This window comes from Ailuropoda melanoleuca, chromosome 4 (assembly GCF_002007445.2).
Source record: "Ailuropoda melanoleuca isolate Jingjing chromosome 4, ASM200744v2, whole genome shotgun sequence".
Lineage (NCBI taxonomy): Eukaryota > Metazoa > Chordata > Mammalia > Carnivora > Ursidae > Ailuropoda > Ailuropoda melanoleuca.
The window spans coordinates 104,417,342-104,438,536 of record NC_048221.1 but is presented as its reverse complement, the minus strand read 5'-3'; the positions used below and the strand labels follow the sequence as shown (position 1 = coordinate 104,438,536).

Here is a 21,195-nt window from a genome sequence, read left to right as displayed (position 1 = left end):
TGTGTTATGACCTACCTGTTAGTTACCGGTTGTGTTTTTTTTTTTTTTTCACTTTTCTGAAACCGTGATTTCCTTTCCCTCAGCCTGGAGAATGCAAAATCGGCATCATGCCTGGCCATATTCACAAGAAAGGAAGAATTGGTGAGTATTTTTCATATAGATTAAAAAAGAAAAATTCTTTGCCCTAAGCTCAGAATTCGCCAGGAGAATTTGTGACTGTGCAAATCTCATTCATTTTAATTAACTGTGGTGGAATTTACCAGGGAATTCTGTAGTGAATCAGTTCTGTATCCTGAGTTGGATGAGATTAAGAATCTATAATAATTCTGCAGAGTCAATGAAGATATTTTTTGGAGGTTTTAAAGATTCTTTTCCTGCTCAGCATGCTGTGGATTCTTCCATGTGTTTGCATGTATCAATAGTTCATTTCATTTTACTGCTAAGTAATATTCTGTTGTGTGATTCTACCACAATTTGTCCATTCACCTATTGATGAACATTTGGGGGGGGCGCCTGGGTGGCTCAGTAGTTAAGCATCTGCCTTCAGCGCAGGGCGTGATCCCAGGACCCTGGGATCGAGGCCCGCATCGGGCTCCCTCCTCCGCTGGGAGCCTGCTTCTTCCTCTCCCACTCCCCCTGCTTGTGTTCCCTCTCTCGCTGGCTGTCTCTCTCTCTGTCAAATAAATAAATAAAATCTTAAAAAAAAATTTTTTGGATTATTTCCAGGTTTGAATCATTATGAATAGGGCTAAGGTGACATTTGTGTATAGGTCTTTCTGTGTACCCATTTTCATTTCTCTTGGGTAAAATACTTATGCATGGAATCACTAAGTCATAGGTTTGAAGTATGTGCAACTTCTTTTTTTTTTTTAGATTATTTATTTGTCAGAGAGGGGGCGAGAGAGAGAGAGAGAGAGAGAGAGAGCGAGAGAGAGAGAGCGCGCGCACTAGCAGGGGGAAGCTGCAGGCAGAGGGAGAAGTGGGCTCCCTGCGGAGGAAGGAGCCTGATGCGGGCCTTGATCCCAGGACCCTGGGATCGTGCCCTGAGCTGAAGGCAGATGCTTCATCGACTGAGACACCCAGGTGTCCCGTATGTGGAACTTTTTAAGAAATCGCCAAATAGTTCTGCGAAGTGGCTGTTCGTTTTACATTTCCACCATCAATGGATGAAAGTTTCAGTCCCACATCTTCACAAAGTGTTCTCAGTCTTTCGCTTTAGCCATTCTGCTAGGAGTGAAATGGCGTCTTGTGGTTTTCATTTGAGTTTCTACTCAATCTACAGCTAATGATGAAGAGCACTGTCGCGTGAGTTATTGGCTGTTTATATATCTTCTTTTGTAATTACTGGTTCAAGTTTTTTGCACATTTTTTATTGGGTTGTCTTTTTATTGTTGACCAAGGCAAGGGGTTCTATAAATATTCTGGATATAAGTCCTTTGTATGTGCTACATAAGTGCTTTGAAGATTTTTATTGTTAGTCTTTCTAAAATCCTGTCTTCAAATGACTTTGCCCTCTAGGATATCACAACCTCTCTCAAAATGTCTTGTGAAAATTCTCCTACTTGTTTAGTTCCTCGAGGAAATAACTAAATTAACATTGTGGGGGTGAAGAGGAACTCATTATCAGCTGGCAGAGATGAAAGTCCTGACTGCCTGCTTGGCCCTCTCTTTCACCAGTCTGGCCGGCATGTTGGGGTGCCTCAGTGCGGCCTCCTACATGTGGAAGTCTAGGAGTCCCTTTTGGCCTTTTCTCATGTGAGCGAGGGTGGAGGCACAGTTATTTTCTGTAGTGCTTGGTTGGTATGGAGTGGTTATGAATCTCAAAAGTTTTCTGTTTTGGGGCACCAGGGTGGCTCAGTCAGTTAAGCGTGTGCCTTCAGTTTAGGTCATGATCCTGGTCAGGGTCCTGGGATCGGGTTCCATGTCAGGCTCCCTGCTCAGCAGGGAGTCTGCTTCTCCCTCTCCCTCTGCCTGCCACTCTGCCTACTTTTGTGCTCTCTCTCTCTCAAATAAATCTTTAAAAAAAAAGTTTTCTGTTTTGCTAGGCTGTCCTTGGTTCTCCTGCTAGAGTGAGCAGGCTTTTGGGGAAATTTTTTTTTTCTGTACCCTTCTGTGTTTCTGGGATGCTGGCTTCTTTGGCTCCATATCTGGGATGCATGAGGCAAAAGAAAACCCAGGGAGCTCACCAGTGTATCATTCCTCAAGTCTCGAGGATCCCAGCCACTTTGCCTTCTTCATCTTCTGGTGATTTCTTGTATTTGTATTTATTTTACATATAATGCCCAGGGTTTTTAGTTGTACTTAACAGGAAGAATAGAGGAAAGTACTTGTACTTTTCAGAAGCAGAAGTGTCCTTGTGATAGGTATTTTTAAGTGATAGTGTCTTTTACTATATATACTTTAAGAGTGACAGGAGTAATCTACCCTAAAAACATGGCTTTCATTACCTTCAGTGTATGCAGTTTGCATTTATATAATTTACATATCATTTATATAATCAGATGAAAGCCCCTTAAAAGAATGATAACATCCTGGTGTTAGTTTTCGCTGGCTATTATACTGATCCATCACCAGACTAGAATAAATTAAATAGTTGTTTTTCCCAGTAATCTAGGTTGTTGGGTGGACACCTGGACCTTAATCGTACCACAAGAATCAAGTAGAAGGAGTGGAAAGGAGACTAGATAATTGAACACAGAAAGTACAACTAAGAAATTGCCACCTATACTTTGTTTAAACAAAGCTAAATGTACTGAGTACATAGGTAGGTAGGTATTACCTACCCAGCCTTCTCAGTTATGAAAGGTCCCGCAGAGGAAGGACTGTAGTGAGACAGTATGTAGATGGAAAGAAAGCTCAGAGAGTAGGGAAAAACTGATGAATGAGACAGAGGGGAGATAGTGGTAGTGATTGTCATTTGTCGTGAATTAGGGTACAGTGATTGGCTGTCCTTAAAACTATTGGAATTAGGTTTTGCTTAAGAGGATGGTTGTATTCCATTGAAGGGTTTTCAGTTTTGATCCATTCAGGTAAGTATTGCGCTCCTTCTGTGCAGGATCTGTATTCAATACTGGGAACACAGGAGTGGGGGAAGCAGTCTTGTTTACCAAGCTCCTGGAGGTTACGGGATAGCAAGGAAGACACAGAATCTTAAACACCATTGGTGGTCTCTTACTGAACCAGATGGCAAGAGAACAGTATTCGTATTTGAGGAATCAGGAAAGACGTCAAAGGAGAGTGGCATTTGAGGAGGTGAGGGGCTCCGTTTTAGGCAGAACCAACATGACTAATTGGGGAATAAATTGGTTTCACTATGGGGCGCCTGGATGGCTCAGCCGTTAAGCGTCTGTCTTCGGCTCAGGTCATGATCCCGGCGTTATGGGATCGAGCCCCGCATCGGGCTCCCTACTCTGCGGGAAGCCTGCTTCTCCCTCTCACACTCCCCTTGCTTGTGTTCCCTCTCTCTGTCAAATAAATACATACAATCTTTAAAAAAAAATTGGTTTCGCTGGAGTAGGGAAGTAATGGGAAATAAGTCTGGAGAGGTAGGCTGGCCCGGAGCTGGGCTGTGGAGTCCGTGCAGGGTTCTGTGTGGAATGGGCAGTCCTCACCGAGTGGTGCAGCGGCTGCTGTCTGGTGAAGTTAATCTAAGAGAGCAGTTGGACGGTGTTCCACCGCTGTCTAGCGGTGACCACAATACGCACGTCTTTCCATTTGACCTAGTGGTGCAGAGGATCTGGTTACACACACCTGAGTTCATAGTGAGAAGATAGGTATTCATGCACCATTCGTAGACTTGTTGATTTGGACGACAAGTTGTGGGGTAGATTTTTTTATATACTTGTATCTGTAATATGATAATCTGTGAGATGAACACAATCTGATATTTTTAAATTCTCTTCCTTTAAGGTATTGTGTCCAGATCTGGCACCCTGACTTATGAAGCAGTTCACCAAACGACACAAGTTGGATTGGGGCAGTCTTTGTGTGTTGGTGAGAGATTTTTGATAGAATAATTTTATTATAATGCAGTATCTTCATTGAATGGGTGCAGTAATAATTATTGTTTTGGTTATTTGCAGGAGATTTTGATAACCATTGTTAAAACAGATGTTATGATCTTGAATTTAATTAGCTTCAGCGTGAAGCACCACTATAAATATTTTCAAGATTCGCGGGCCAGGGTTTGACTTGCATGTCGAGGAACAGGAATCGTGGGACATGTGGCCCCGGAAGAGCCTTGGTGCCTGCAAACATCACTTCCCTCACTTGTTGTGAAGAAATCGTTCTTCATGTTAGGGCTTTAAATACTATAATTATCATTTTGTTATCATTATAAACTATCATTCAGTGCTTCCCGGTTACTGAATTCTGTGCCATTTATCATCTCATTCTTAAGGCAACCCTCTGAGGCACCTTTGAGCTGAAAAGTTGTACTACTATAGTTTTATTTGTGAGAAAAATCTATGTTGAGGACGGTTGAGCTCCCCAGAACTTCTCTTTTTACACATTTTATCACCTACCACTTTTAAAAGTAAAAAGGTTTTACATTTTAAAATAATTTTAGTATTTGTTGCCAGAAGCGAGGCAGGTTGCTCATTTTTATAAATATTTTTTCAAATTTTAAAAGCCTTTCAAAAATAGCTTTTCATAATAAATTATAAAATAAAGCCTGGACGATTTTCATTAGGATTCAGATCCATAAAATCAGTATTGGAAACAGTAATTGAGCTTCCCTATGTACAAAGCACAATCTTAGCCACAAAGTAACTTAGTGTGATGGAGCATCAGAAAAGGTTTGAAACAGAATTGCAAAATTCATATTCTCCAGCCTCTGTCTTTAATTTGTAAATTGTTAATACTAAAGCCCAATTCACAGAGAGGTTGGAAGAATTAGGACATGGCAGGTCTAACATGTGCTGAGTCATGGTACTTGACACACAGTTGGCACTTAATAAATGCTGCTTCTCTTCCTCAACTTCGTTCTTCAGAGGTGCATTGAAGAGTAGGAAATCAATCCTGCTTTCAGTACGCTTCTAATGTAAAAATATGAGACTGATGCGTGGTGGGCTGCGCTAGGGGGCAGCTTTATCATGTAAAAATAAAAAAAGTGGCAGCCGGTCTGTTGGGAGCAATTCCTTTACTATCCAAGTAGTGGTTATCACCCACCCTGGATATAAGGGAAGAGGGGTCAGTGCACCCTCAACTCTGTCCCTCGTTTGGACTTGTGTGTTAGGACTTGTGTGTGGTTTCTCTGCAGGGGCCTCATCTAATGGTTACTTTGTGCAAAGATGTTTGTAAAGTGTTTAATCAGAGAAGAGACAGTCTTGCTTCCTTGCAGCATAAACACCCTTTTTTTTTTTAAATGCCCATTTTGAAAAAGTTGTTTGGGAATAATTTCATGGGAGGAAAGGAGCTTGATAAAAGAGCTAAAACAAAAATAAGGTTGTCTTTGTGAATATCCGAAATCAACCACCATTTAGCATTCATGGAATAATTAGCAACAGAAATAAACGTAGCACTTTTGTGATTTTTTAAAATGTTAAATGCAAGAGTGATGATACATTTTAAAACACTGGTGAGAGGGGGAGGCAAACTGAGTTGAAACAACATTTCTTGGCCTGATTTTTATGGTTCATCCTTAAATTTTCACCTGGTGTTGATACTCTGACTTTTTCAGGCATTGGAGGTGATCCTTTTAATGGCACGGATTTTATTGACTGCCTTGAAATCTTTCTGAATGATCCTGCCACGGAAGGCATCATATTGATTGGTGAAATTGGTGGTAATGCAGAAGAAAATGCTGCAGAATTTTTGAAGCAACATAATTCAGTAAGTTTGGGTTTGGAAAAACACAGCTCTCCACACACAGTAGGCACCGCACGAGCTCGTCACTGCTGTGCTGCTGTTGAATCCCACTCCCCTGATGTCGCTTTTGCAGAGGCTACCGGCAGCCTCCATGCTTTCTTCATCCTCTCTATCCTCTTGGTTTTTCTCCTGTTTCTTCTCATCTTAATTTTTCCCTGGATTTACTTTCTGTGGCTTATTCCTTCAGTGTGAATGATTCTTGTATGTAAACATCATTCTTCATGTAGTTTCCAAGACAGAAACTGCAGAAGCCTCTGTACTTCCCTCTCATCACCTGTTTCCTCAGTGACCAATGTCTGTCCTCAGTAGTATGTTGGGATTCAGAGCATCATCTGTAATTTGTCCCTCTGCTCTGGTTCAAGCTACCATCTTCTCTCCCCTGGACCATGTCAGTAGTTTCTTCCTGATAATCTCTACTCCCGTTCCTCAGCCACCACCCCTTCCTTCTCTCCCAGGCCATCAGGCTCCCGGCCACCCAAATCACCTGCCTTTCTGAAACAGACATCGGCGCCTCAGACCCCCTGGTTTTAAACCATGACAGTTTCCCATTACACGTAGGATAAAGTGTGGACTTAGCATGGGATTCCAGTCCCTTCACACCTCCCTAACCCTCTTCTTCACATCCATGTCCTATTTGACCTGCCAGTTGTTTTCATTCTCACTTGCCTTTACTTATTCCTTCTGCGAGGCATTCTTAATATTGCCTCTGTATCAGGGACAACGGGGACTGGTACCTTGGTGCCCAGCCCAGTCCCCTTGCACATTAGACACCAGTAAGTGGTGGATAAGGAGGAATAAAGTAGGATTGTCAGAAGTTTGGGGTAAAATGTTACTAGAGTCTCTTAAATTCAGAAAAGTTCAAAAGTTTGAAATTTAAATAAAAATTGACTTTAGGAAAGATTTAGGTTAATGTGACATGATGCTATGTTAAAATGAATTTTAAAATGTACTTAGGCCCAACTCTGGATCTCTTGAATAGCTTAGAATTTATTGGGGAAAGCTAAGCATATATATTTTATTTCATTTGGCACATGTTTTCCTATTCCTGGCTAGTTCTCATGGGACAAATTTTTATTAAGGACCTACTATGTACGAGATTCTAGGTAAAAGCAGTAAAAAGTACTAGTTATATTAAATCCTGACCCATGAGTCTGTATTTTATGATGAAGTGGGAAGTAAAGCACCTTCCCAATTGAGTTGTGAGCTGAACTAGCTGCTTTTCTCATGGAACACCAATTTTACTCTCAAGAACGGCTGGCAGACAAACTGGTTGTTCAGACTGGGGTATTTGGCAGACCTTTTCTCAAAAATGAACAGAGTGAACCTGCCATGGCAAGGAAAACAACTTATAGTATTTGTTGACGGTGATAAAATTTGAGCTTTCAAGTGAATATCCATATTTTGGAGAAGTTGTTCCAGCCACTGTGAACTCGATGACTTCCTCCTACTAAAGACTTTGATTGAACCTGATAATGATGACATGATTTGTTGGTATTGAATAATGAAATGTGTCCGCATTTAGAAGATGTACATAACTCAGTAAACCTGTATTTTTCATCTGACCAATGAATGTTACAAAATCATTATAGGTAAAAGATCCATTCAATGGATTTTAAAGTAACAAAGGACAGAAAGTTCATTGCTGTGGTTTCGGATTCCAATATTGCAACGAACCTTTAAGAAATTACCACTTGAAGAAGTTCATATAGTATCAAAGAAGAATATCCACAATTATCTGACAGACTATTAAAATTCTTCCCCTTTTCCAGCCATGTATGTGTGTGAGCCCACATTTTCTCTTAGTTCAGCCAAAAGAACATATCGTAATAGATTGAATGCAAAAGCAGATATCAGAACCCATTTGCCTTTTGTTAAATTTGACATTCAAGAGTTACAAAAATATAAAACAGCACCACACTTCCTATTAGAATGTTTTTTAAAATAGTTTTTAAGTTCTTATTTTAAAATGAATATTTATATAATTTATTAGTTTTCACTTCCGGTACAGGAAGTATCAGATATAATCTACATCCATAATAGTTCTTTGGGATTCTCAGTGATTTTTGTGAGTGTAAGGGGTTCTAAGACCAAATGATTTGAGAATTGCTGGCCGAGGGGAAGGTGATGGTGCCTGAATGAAGGCACTCAGGTTCCGCTTGTGTTCACGTTCTGCTTCGTACAGGCCTCTCTGGATACCTTGCTACCTCTGGATTCCTATGATGAACATGGTATTTCATTCACTGTGAAATTTAGCCATGTAGTCAAAAAAATTTTTGGTATCTCAACTAATTGATAAAATTTGATATTATTTCTGTAACTGTATTTTAAGTCCAGAGCACAGGAATCCTTTTACTTCCTGTGTGGATTTTTATTTTTAACCTCAGAATCTGGTACATGCTCTTTAGCTATGTAGCGGTTGAGTATTAGAATGGATAAATAAAACTAGTCCTGACCTTCCTTAGACTTGAATAGAACTTCAGAGGAGAAAGGACCCTTGGCCATCATTCTGGTTTAGCCACTTCATTTCATAGACGAGGAATCAGAGGTTTACAGAGCTGATGTGCTTGTCCAAGGTGAACCAGCTTTAGTCAACGGAAAATTGAATCTAGCGACTTCCAGTCCTTCATCTTTTCCAATATACCTCCCACCTCATCTTTTTCTTCTAGCAAATCTAGTATGGGTAAACTAATAATGAATTAAGACATAAAATCAGGTTGAAATAAAACAACCTGATCTAGTGTCTTAATTCGTTATTATCACAAATGACATATGTTTTCTAGTATGCTTTTGTTTTTCAAATGAAAGAATCATATATATTTTGGTAAAATAACTTGTGGCATTTAATATCTAAACAGACAAAAACTTTGCTCAGGATTGTTTCCCTGAGTTTGTATGAAAAGGTGAGTCATGTCAAAGGTGAATACAGGGGTTTCAATTACAGCTTCATGTGCGTGTTGATTTTTCTCCATGAGGATGAGTGATGGGCCCTGCCCATGCCATTTGCCATTTCCTTTCAGAGTCGTGAATTTGACATCCAGTTTTGGTCAACTTCTTCATTAGAATGTTTGAAATATCACTTTCCAGGGTCCCAAGGCCAAGCCTGTGGTGTCCTTCATCGCTGGTTTAACTGCTCCTCCCGGCAGGAGAATGGGTCACGCGGGCGCGATTATTGCTGGAGGGAAAGGTGGCGCCAAAGAAAAGATCTCTGCCCTCCAGAGTGCGGGAGTTGTGGTCAGCATGTCTCCTGCACAGCTGGGAACCACCATCTACAAGGTGAGCTCTGACAGTGGCCTGGGTGCTCTGAAGTTACAGGCCTTGTCACGCAGGGCCGCACCAGTGCCCAGAAACCATGGTCCTTTCTTCTGGGTCTTACTGTTCTTTCTTTCTGGTGTGCAGCGTAAGTGTCTGTATCAGCTCCATTCACGTCCCAGGGTCCTAATTGGGCATGACCAGGAATAATGTTCTGATTTGAAAAAACTTACTTCTTTAAACATTGGGATTTGCTCTTTTGTGGGGGACAAAATACAATCTACAAGAAAGTGTTTCAGAGGCCGTAAGTACCAGAAATCTCATCTGGGGGTACTGCAGGGCATTGCCTTACATTTCTTTTTTTTCACTGAGGGAGGGCCTTTGGGGTAATCGCTACCCTCATCTCATAGGTTTCTCTTTCTGGGGAAAGGGGCTGAGTGACAAGAAATGAAAACTGGCTGACAAGGGAGTTGATGGGGAGTGGGGAAGAGGGATCGAAGAAGAGGGTGGGGGTTTCCAGCCGGTAGCTTCGGGCCCTGTCTGTGTTGGGATGCCATCGTTTGCAGGCTGGAGGAGAGACTTCTTAACGATATGCTTTGCTTTTCCTTTTTAATGGGACATCATGGTTTAAAATGTTCTAAATGATGGTATCTTCTGTAATCTCTTTGCAGTGAGTTTTAGCCTGTCTCTTTAAGTGATCATTTAAGGCTCTTTCTTTTTATTTTTATGATGGTTATAGCTTTGGAAAAAAAAAAAAAGCGAAGCAAAAACCAGACATTTTAAGCATGGTGAGAATAGGCACAAATTGTATCCCCAGGAGGGAACCATGTTTTGGCTCAATCTTTTTTGCCCCCGCCTTGCTCCTTGTTTTATTGAATCTTTGCATGACCCTACTTTGAAGCAAGATACTATGTGTCACATTCCGGGTGGTTAGTGAGTGTGTGTAAGGGGGTGGGGGCAGGAAAAGGGGGGTGAAGTGAATGCTTACATTCACTTTGGAGACATGCATTACCATTTTGCTCCAGTAAGTGGCACCAGGCAACTACACATGGGTCGTATTCTAATTACAATCTAGAGAGATGTGATTTTCAGTATTGTTAAGGATCCTTTTCAGATATTTCTGAGGTGCTTGACATTCAGTTCAAATCTTAACTGAATCTGCGTTTAGTCTCTTTCTTGGAGAAACTAAGCAAAGCTGTTTCCATTGCCTTTTTGAAAAGGCCAGTGTGGTTCATGTGTGGCCTTGAAGGCTCTGCATAAGTAGTCAAGTTTGTCAGCTCTTAATAATAATACTGCTGTAGAAAATAACTACAGTTCAAAGTCTCTCAGCCTCTGTGTTTGGGAGACGTAAAGTTGAGGCTCTGCATCTCGTTTCCGGAAGTTCAAGCTGACACAGCCTGATTTGAAAGCTGTTCTGTTGTGTTCAACACCCTCATCCTGGTTCATTTCACTTCTATCATTTTTGGTTGTTCAAAGGATCCTAAAGATAAGAGGTTTCAGAATCACTTTGACCAGAAATGTAATTTGAATCTTAAATCTTTTTTTTTTTTAAAGATTTTATTTATTTATTTGACAGAGATAGAGACAGCCAGCAAGAGAGGGAACACAAGCAGGGGGAGTGGGAGAGGAAGAAGCAGGCTCATAGCGGAGGAGCCTGATGCGGGGCTCGATCCCGTAACGCCGGGATCACGCCCTGAGCTGAAGGCAGACGCTTAACGACTGCGCCACCCAGGCACCCCTGAATCTTAAATCTTTTTATCCTGTCTCTCTTCTCTGTTTCTGAAGGAGTTCGAAAAGAGGAAGATGCTATGAAAGAGAAAACAAGAAGTTCCCTAAACCTCTGGAATGAATCATTATGGCAATGTGAAGCAGCCGCAGTTTGCTTCTGTTGTCCCTGATTGTCAGCCTGGCTGCCTGTTGCTGGGCTGCAATACAACAGGAAGCCAAAACGAGGTTCCGAACGTCCGATACTGAGATGTCTCCACCTCCTTGCGTAACAGCCAATAAACCTACCATTTGATTTGAATATGCTTTCGGAGCTTTTTCTTGACCTGACCAGGAGGGGAGAGGGAGAGTGGGAGAAATGGAGGAGTGGGGGTTGTTGTGTGGGTTTTAATGGGCTCTGTGGAGAACATGGTAACAAACTTTGGAGAGAATGAGGCTGTAAAAATGTCAGTGTGGCATTGGTCTAATTATCTTAGACGCAGAGTGACCTTAGTTCTCTTCTGATTCAGTTTCCTCCCGTGTCCGTGTTAACGGCACTCTCTTGCAGGGCCGTGTCGAGGATTAGAGCAGGTAATAAGGCAACTTAATCGTTGTCAGCGCCACTGGCAGCAGCAGCAGCAGGATTCCAGGCAGAAGCTCACCTGGGTTTCACTTGAGAAATGGAAGGTTTTCCGTAGTGCGGTGTTTTTCTGTGGTTCTGCAGAGGGCTCTCCCCTTCCCCATCCAGAGCCTACTTTTCTTTGCTTGAGATTTAAGACATCTGCTGCAAAAAACCCAGGAAAATGGTTAGCCATCCTACTTTCATTTAAAAGGGAGCTTGTTAACAAGAAGCAATTTCAGTGGATATTCTCCAATTGTGTAACTGCCCTGAAGGAAATACACAGCATATTAGGGAGAAGGCCCTGAAGATAGACTGTCTGGGGAGGCCTTCCTGGGGAGGGGGCTATGAGTTGGGACCTGGAGGCTGAGAAGGTACCAGCCAGGCAGCAGGCCGAGCGCCCAGGCAAAGGCAGGGAGAGGGGAAGAGCTCACCTCGAGGAGGGAAAGGAACACTGGGTCTTTGGGGCAGTGAGCCCTGGGAGGGGCTGGGGGAGATGTAGGGGGGCAGGGGAGACAGGTGCTTTTGGAGCTCCCATGACCATGCCCAGGCTGCTGAGGGCACAAAGAGCAGGTGTTAGGCACAAAAGGGTTCTGCCTGGACCAAGGGACACATGGTGATGGGCTTTGGGTCAGTCTTTAGTTCCCGCTCATAGATGTTTCCTCATCTTGAGAGTGGGGTAATGACCCCCATCCCACAGGGTACCTCACGGGATATGTGAGGGTACTCTTTACACTGGGCTTGGCTGGGGCTTGGCATTGCTCATAAACTGACCTTGCCTCCTGCTGTGCTGGGGGGGAGCAGCCCAGGCTGACACCGATGGCTAGGGAGGAAGGCACTGCCTGTGACAGACCTCAAGGTCTCTATGAGGCAAACATATCCTTTTGTCTAACTGAGGCTTTGTGACAGGAACACTATTCAGATGAGGGGCAGGTGACCCGACCAGAAGAGATGCTTTTGAGGGCCCACTCCTGACTCCAGGCTGCTCTGGGCCTGGCTCGGCCCCCTGTCCTGTCCCCTGAACGTCCATCCCAAGACAACTCTTGCCTCACAGCTCTGTTCCTGTCGCTACACCAGCAAACTCAGTGCCCTCTCGACCCTTTCTTCTCTCTCCCACCCCACCCTCCCTCCCCCACACTTCTCCCCACCCCTCCCAGGGCCTTGTGAAACCACTCCCTCCTGACCATCTCTTCCCTCTCTCCTCCCACCGACTTCCACCACCTCTGGTCCCAGCGGCTCAAACAGCAGCAGGAGAGATACTTGGTTGTGTTTTCTCTGATTTCATTTTTACAAAGCCAAGAATGAAAATTCCACTCATGACCCCAGTGCATTTTTTTTTTTTTTTTTTTTTTTTTTTTAAGCNTTTTTTTTGGAAAGCACGGGGGAGAGGGAGAGGGAGAATCTTAAGCAGGCTCCATGCCCAGTGTGGAGCCCATGTGGGGCTCAATCTCATGACCCTGAGATCATGGCCTGAGCCGAAATCAGGAGTCAGTTGCTTAACTGACCGAGCCACCCAGGTGCTCCCCCAGTGTATTTTTCAGAACTATCGTCCCAGAAACTGAAGCATTTGCAAAATAATTACAATAAAATAAAGAACCCCTTCTACTCATCACCCAGCTTTGAAAATGATCGACATTCTGCTCTTGTCCTGCTCTTGTCCTATGATCTATACCTCTAGTCACCTCCTCCCCCTAGGACCCCCAGAGCTATTGTTACAGTTGTTTTGTGGAGGCAAAACGTACTCATGGATATACTCATATATCCAAGAAGAAATGGCTGTTTCTTAACCAAACACATCTGACAAATGGATGAAACTATGTAACCACATCCTTCTCATGACACAGAATATTTCCATCATCCCAGAAAGTTCCATTCTCGCCTACCCAACAGGTGTACTATATTCATCTTCGATTACTTGTGTCTGTCCTAGACATTTAGATGAAGGGAGTCACTTAGTATAGCATCTTTAATGTCGGCCTCATTCAGCATAGTTTCTGTGATGTTCCAGACCAGGGCACGTGTCCACAGTTCACTCCTGCGTATTGCTGCCTTCTACCCCCTCGCATGGTTATGCCACAATGTGTCCCCTTTTCCCCTCTAGTTTCTTAAATGGACCAGGGTGAAGAAATGTGCCACCGATGAAGCTGGAGAATTAGGATGAGAAGAGACCTTGAAGGCCGAGTTGAGACTTTGGCCCTTTATTCCAAGAGCAGTGAAGCTCTTGAGGAATTTGAAGTAACTGCATCTGCATTTTCGAGAAAGCTTTCTGGCCCCTGTGTGGCTGCAGGAGAGCGGTCAGCAGTTTATTGCATTAATGCTGCCGAGGGCTGATGGTTTCTCGGGCCAGAATGTGGCAGGAGAGAGAAGAGGGTGGACGCACAGGTCTGAGAGATCTGTAAGGAGTGACCTGGACGGTACCTGGTGAGTCATTGGACTTATGGGTGGGGGAGGGGAGGATGAGAGATGAGACAGCCGGTCGGTTTCCAGCTTGAGCAGTGAGATAGCAGAGGCCCTGGCTTGATAGAAAAGGAGGAAACTCGAGATGGAGTGTTGAATTTGACGTTTCCACCAGGTGACAAGGCCAAGCAAACCACAGTACATGCAAGTTCTAGGCACCCGGGCTTGTCTTTGTGTAGGAGTCACAGAAGCTACAGGAATGATGGCCAGCGTCTAGGGAAAGAGGAGGAAAGGCCTGGGCCCCTTCATCTCTGAGCGTTTCCACGCCATCCAGAGGTCACACACTGAGACAGAGCTCAAACCTACCCACAGCACGCAGAACAGTACAGCATGCCTTCTAGAGGCCACGCCCATAAACTGGGGGTCCTTTTCGATGCTAACTCCTCCTGTGCAGAGTTGAGATTCCCAAGACTGGTGGGGGAGCGGGAGCTCAGTGATTGTCCCACGAGTACCATCCTTCGTGTCACACAACCTTAGGAGAATTTTCAGGGGAAAATTGAGCTGATGATGTGTTCCTTTGGAACCCGTGGATGGCAGATGCCAACTGTGACATATAAGGGGGCACCCAGGAGGGCATTATCATCCTGCACCATGTTTTTGAAAGGAGCAGAAACATTTTCTTTCTTTTTTTTTTTTTTAAAGATTTTATTTATTTATTTGACAGAGATAGAGACAGCCAGCGAGAGAGAGACCACAAGCAGGGGGAGTGGGAGAGGAAGAAGCAGGCTCATATCGGAGGAGCCTGATGTGGGGCTCGATCCCATGACGCCGGGATCACGCCCTGAGCCGAAGGCAAACGCTTAACCGCTGTGCCACCCAGGCGCCCCTAAGCAGAAACATTTTCTGTGGAGCTATGAGGATTTACTGGGCTTTGCCTCTGTTTTCAAAGTGGCATTTGTCCTAAATGTACATATTTGAATTGCAAGGCCTGGGCTGGGGAGTAGGGAGGTGAGGGAACAGGGCCTTGTGGAGAATTTGGAAAGCGATGGGAAATTAGTACTGATAAAACTGAAAGCAGTTGGGACTTTTTTTTCCCCCAGGAGAAAGCTGAGTGGTAAAAGGATGATAAGGCTAACTGGAAATAATGACCATTTATGACCCCAGATCCCTTGTTGAATCCAATGAATGCTGTGCACTCTGCCCAGAAATACATGTATACTGTGAGCACCAGGATGGAGCCCTGGGCTTAAACTCTTCCCTGAGGCACTTGTACTCAGCTCTTGGAGAAGGAACTTTACATGGAAGTTACAGAGTTCATTGTGTCTTTCCTCCTTGAAGCCAATCTGTGTATGCAAGAAGCTCATACCTGCTGGTTAGAAAGTTGAGCATTATTCCCATTGTCAAGCCCCTTGGAAGGCCCTTTGCTTGTTTCTGACCAGGTTGGTTCATTTGGTCCTGTCTTCTCCGGCTCCTGACCTTCTGGATTCCTGTGGCTTGGGTATCCCTTTGGCTTTTAGTACTCTGCACCCTGGGTGGTCCCTGGGAGGCGGCCGACAGGTGGCACATTCAAAAGTGAAGCGCCCTGGGATCAGAAAGAGCGAGAAGCCGTGACTACCTTTGTGCCTGCATTAGCAAGGAGAGGAAGCTGTTTTCCCAACATGAGACCTGTAGCTTTGTGAGAAGGCCTGTGGCCTTGAGAAGGGGATCCCAAACCACTGCCCAAGTCAAGACCTGACATGGAGAAGTGAGGGGAATGAATGCCCTGATCTCACACCCCTCCTTGTCCTCTCGTCTCTCACCAGTACGAGGGCTGGCTGGACCCACTTGGAAGGCAGGGGTGGGCAAACCCATATGATGCCATGCGTAGTACAGCCTCCTGGGGGCACAGAGTGGAGCTGAGCAGGGCAGAGAAGGGTGGAGAAGGGATAGGAAGAGGTCCATGGAGAATCACGACTTTACCCACCCTGGCTTCGCACTGGGACAATATCCTGGTCAGGGCAGCAGCAAGTCCATTTTGGAGGGATGCTGACGTCAGGTACTGTGGCAGATCAGCATGGGCACATTTGGAGGTGACACCTGACAGCCCCAGGGAAATCTTTAGTGGAATTTTGCATTTTACCCTATACTAAATAGTATTCCCCAGGGGAAAAATAGTTAATCGTTTGTGTGCTCTGTAAGGTGTTGAAAGATAAAGGGGCATTTTTGGTGGGTAAACCATGGTATTAGGTGTGGTGAGTGTCCCATGAGACAAGAGAAGTGAGATTTAGGGTGTTCAAGGAAGGGGGGCTGCAGGTGCAGATGAGAACCCTGGGGCCTGAGAGGTGAAGGGCCTGGGACGCGGGAGGGGAGAAGTCAGGTGGCTGGGCCAATGCAATGTTTTCAGAGAGTCCAGGACTCATGCTCTGTAGTTCCCAGAGTCTGGAGGCAACGGTGCAGGAGTGAGTTCCCTGGTCCCAGGCTGCTCTCTGGCTGACTTTTCAAAGTGGTTCTCCGGAAGTCACCTGGCATGGAGAGGTTTGCCCAGAGTGCAGCAGGCAGGACCGGACTTGTACCTGAGGCTCAGAGGCAGGTGGCCCTGGCCCAGGAAGAATTCCCTCCACATGGGTTCCGTACAGTTTGTCTTTGTCCCTTGCCTCCCGGACGACACAGAGCTGCTGTAACAGAAAAGATCTGAAGAAAGATCGACCTAGCCTCATTTTGCAAGTGAGTTCAGGGAGCCTAGGACTAAAATCGCAACCAAGTTGGTGGCAAAATTTGAAATTTGGAATGGGTTGCCCCTTCGGAATCCCAGGCCTGTGGCTCACTCAAGGGGCGTGAGGAGGGCATCTGAGCTGTTCATCACGAAGCAGTTAGAGGTGACAAGAGGTGCTTAGAACAGACAGCATTTTCAAGGAAGCTGCACATGCAGAAATAGGTATTCAAACAGTGTGAAGACAACGGCGGCCCAGCTTCCTTGAGTTTTATATATTCCACGAGTGAGATAGACAGCCTGGCAGGGGGCATGGTCGGAGAGTCTATGGCCCTCAGATGGAGTGATGCAGAACAGGGCAGGGGTGAGAACCTTGTTTTTGGCTTCAGTGTCACAGAGCTAGACTCTTCTCATTAATGAGCCAACCACAGACAACTGGGATGGAAGATTCCAGGAGACTTGGCAGCTTGAGGCTACGCAACCCGAAAAGGAACCGGGATTCCTTATCAACTGCACTTTATCAAGACTTCCATCAAAGCCCTGTGGGGCTGGGCGTCTGGTGTTAGCTCTGTCAGATCTAGAATCTAGATTTGAAATTGCTCAAGATCAAAAGCTTGGTAAGGTATGCTGCAATCCACGGGAAAATTGAGGGAAGATGTGAAGGTCAGTGCTGACGGCTTTTATCCCAATAAAGGAGTTCTATCTTATAATGCTTCTTTTGCACATTAGTATTCTGATACAGGAAGGGAAGCATTCTCAGCTGCGGAATAAACGATGTCTCGCTATGCAAGAACTTTAATTTTGACACCGGGGGAGCACGGCGGTCCTCCATGTGATCTGGTTGGCCTTTGGTGATTCCTAGCGGCTGGAGAAGGACTAAGCAGTGATCAAGAGAAGAGTGTGAGAGATTCCGGCCACAGGTTTCTGGTGATGGGGTGGGAACAAGGACAGAAGAACCTCAAGGGAGGAAGAGTCACCTGCAAACACCATCCAAGACTGGACAGAACAAAGCCAACTGATGATAGTGTTGGTCAAGTTAGAACTTTCCTGCTGTCCTACTCTGACCCTGGAAGGGTGAGAAACAGCAGCTGGCATGTGTGGAAAATGGTAAGGGGGAAGAAAGAAGCCAACTGTGCCCTGTGCCGGGCACCTGACTTTGTGCCTGAGGCAGGCCCTGGGCCCCGGCGGAAGCTGCGCCGAGGTGGGGAGTGGGAGTGGGGATAGTGACGGTGAAAGTGGTGAGCAGCTCAACCTCTGAAGGGACATTACTGATGATTACTTGGAATTGGAAATATTAATTTCTGAAGCAGTTGGTGATTTAAGTTAGTATTAGGATTTTGAGTCTTCTGCATGGGAACAAATAAGTCAATAGGGGTAAGAGAAATAAATAGCCCTCTGTTAGTGTCCCAGGACTGCTACAACAGATGGCCACAAACTGGGCAGTAACACAAGAGGAATTTATTCTCTCACAGTTCTGGAGGCCGGAGTCCGAAATCAAGATGTCGGCAGGTTTGCACCCCCGCCCCCAGAGGCTCTGGGGGACAGACACCAGCTTCCAGAGGCTGTGGTGTTTGTTGGGTTTCCTTGGCATTTAGGGCTCTTCTGGGTCATCCAGGATAATCTCTTCATCTCAAGAGCCTGCCCTCAATCACTAAGCAAAGTCCCTTTTTCTAGATAAGGTAGTATTCACAGATTCCTGGAATTAGGAGGCAGACATGTTTTAGAGGGCGTGGGGCACCATTCAATCCATGACACCTCCCCACGTTGTTTGTGTTCATGTTCCATGAGTCATGCTCGTTCAGTGCAGCGGGACTTGGGAACACACAGAGAAGCCGGTGCCTGGTGCACAGGTCTGGATTTGCACTGTTTTCTGAAAGCTCCAGGACGGCTCTCCAGGGATGGGATCAGGCACATTCTTTCAACAGGAGGGAGACAAAATTCGGGGTTTTTTTGGGTGCCACGTGGGAGGATGCTGGAGTTGATAGTTGTTTCTTCTTCTTTTTAGAAAACTCTCGATGGAATGCAGATGAGGTCATCAGCTGACAGTGAAGGGGTGGCAGAGATTGGTTGGAAGAACAGGGAGAGCATGTGAACTAGCCTCGAGAATAGTAAAGCAACCCGTTTAGGTCTTCATCACGCTTCAACTAAGTGCTCATAATTGTTCCCTGCCTCAGATCTCTCGACCGTCTTTGTCTTCACGCCTCCCCTCCTCTGTTTTTGCTCAACAACCTTCAGTGAATCCTTATTGTTAAGAGAGTGGAGTTGAAAGTCCACAGCCTAGTAAGGCCCATGACTACCTGGACCCCGACAGTTCCGCTGTTCCTTGATCTGTTCAAGTGATCGCTCCTCAGCTAAGCCAGGAGGCAGGTTTTTTTCCTGTAATGAACCACATAGTAAATATTTTAGGCTTTGCCAGCAACAGTCTCTGTTGTGACTACCCAACTCTGCTGTTGTGGTGAGAAAGTCAGAAACAATACCGCATGAACGAGCATGGCTGTCTTCCAGTCACTTTATTTGTCGGCTCTGAAATTTGAATTTCATAGAATTTTCATGTGTCACGAAGTATTTCTTTGATGGTTTTTTCAACCATCAAAAAATGTAAAACCCTTTCTTTGCTCACAGCCCTTACGAAAACATGGCAGTCGGGATTTGGCCCGTGACCCACAGCTCACTGAACACTGACATAAACTGTGTATGTTCTTTCTTTCACTTGGACCACCCTTCCTGCCCCAAATCCATCTTCTTACAAGTCTACATCTGTCCTTTACTTTAACCTCAATGCTTTCCACTCCTTTTGGTTCAGGGCTCTTCGATCTCCCATTTGCCCCAAAGCTCTTGGGGATGGTGCACGGTGTTTGACTTTCTGTAGCCCAGCTGTCTGTGCTGCTTATGATGTTCAGCTCAGTCCCTTATTTGTCTTTTCTCTCCCTATCTTATGCCTCCCAAGCAGACTGTATATTTCAGGAGGGAGGGCAGAGCTGGCATTTTATGTCTCCATGTGTCTCGTAGAGTCATGCCCTACACCTACTTGATGTTCAATAAATACTCAAGAAAAAAATGCTACTTTTTAGACCCTACTCTGTAGGGCTCGATGGGATTGTTTTATGCACAAAGTTCAGAAATAAAAAGCCAAACCCCAGCAAAATTCCTTCCTTTTGCATTCTTCATTTTGATGATGTCTCTAAGGTGTGGTTTCCTAGATTCTTTATGCCCCTAATATAGTCCAAATAACCTTATATTTCTGTTGTATCTAATAGATAGGAGGTGACACGTAAGGGTACAGAGCCCCCAGTCACCTAGAGTCATATACCAAAACCTGTCAGAGTAATGTAAAAAATAGACCACACCAGACGTTTTATTAAAGGCTTTCACCTTGTACCGGGTAATTGTGCACCATCAAGTTAATTCACAATGGAAAGAAGCAAAAAGAATTTAGGGTGTGTTGAATGTGGCTCAGCCAGTTAGGACAATGATTAGGACTAGTCTGCCTGAAACTATGGTGTATCGTTCGGATAGAGGCGCTATTTGGAGGCCATCGAACAGATGTTATGTGAGAGACTGCTCTACTCTGGGAAGGGAGGCTAGGGAGAGAACAGAAGATTCTGAATGTTCTGACTTTTGCGTCTCAGGTACACCCCACCTCACCGCAGGCACATTCACAGTCCACCTGTTGAAACTGCAGCCTGAACTCGAAATAGCCACCGGGCTAGTTTTACAAAGTGGACAATAATAATTGTTGAAGATGTGTCTCCCTCTAAAAGCATTTTTTTTTTTTATATAAGGGCTGACCTAACATTTCCTTTCTTCCCTCGAAGTTCGTTATCCCCTGAGTTACCTCGGGGCAGCCCATGGGCATCCAGCCTTTGCCACCATAGCGACATCCTGCTCTCAGACTTCTCTGGTAGAAAAGACAGACACCACAAGCTCATGGGCTGGAATTCTGCCCCTTCCTTCCTCACCAGGCTCTCTCTTTACCTACAAAATCAAAACTAACTCATTGCTCAGTACACCTAAAATATCTGGTACGGAGGAGCAGTTATAGAAGGAGCCTGCGAAATGCACGAGCAGCAGTACGCTGGTGATCACTCCCATCCAGGGCTCTCATGAGGCAGTCTCTCGGGAAGACTCTTGGAGACTGTCCAACTTTTATAGGACTTTATACTTTCCAGGAGGTCATTATACCATGACCAACCAGGTCGTTAGCCTAGACTTAACAGAGGAGACCTAAGACCTTCTCTTCCTTGAAAATTGCTAAGGCAAGTGCTACGTGCTCAGTCCATAAGACCAAGTGCATCTAATTCACAGCTGCATCCCTGGAGTCCGGTGTAGAACTGGGTACAAAGTAGATGTGAAATAGATGGGTCTCCTCGGGTCATGCTCATAGCCTATTAAGTGCTCTATAATTTTCAACACAAAGTGGTACACTTTGGGTGTAAGCTAGCAAATACATGTGTATTTTTTGTTTTGTTTTGTTTTAATAATAATTTTTTTTATTATATTATGTTAGTCACCATACAGTACATCCCTAGTTTTTGATGTAAATTTCCATGGTTCATTACTTGCGCATAACACCCAGTGCACAATGCAATACGTGCCTTCCTTACTACCCATCACCAGCCTGTCCCATTCTCCCCCCTCCGAAGCCCTCAGTTTGTTTCCCAGAGTCCAT

At 44.8% G+C, this 21,195-nt stretch overlaps 1 protein-coding gene across 2 annotated transcripts in view; it reads left to right on the top strand.

The window, feature by feature from the left end:
- SUCLG1 (succinate-CoA ligase GDP/ADP-forming subunit alpha) overlaps positions 1-11,143 on the top strand; it is a 29,491-nt gene extending 18,348 nt beyond the window's left edge. For both annotated transcript variants that reach the window (XM_034659450.1, XM_034659451.1), the window contains exons 5-9: positions 84-141; positions 3,910-3,993; positions 5,681-5,832; positions 8,953-9,141; positions 10,903-11,143. In XM_034659450.1, coding sequence (XP_034515341.1) covers positions 84-141; positions 3,910-3,993; positions 5,681-5,832; positions 8,953-9,141; positions 10,903-10,929 — 510 coding nt within the window. In that variant the 3' untranslated portion in view covers positions 10,930-11,143. The remainder of the gene's footprint in view (positions 1-83; positions 142-3,909; positions 3,994-5,680; positions 5,833-8,952; positions 9,142-10,902) is intronic.
- Positions 11,144-21,195: the final 10,052 nt, after the last annotated feature.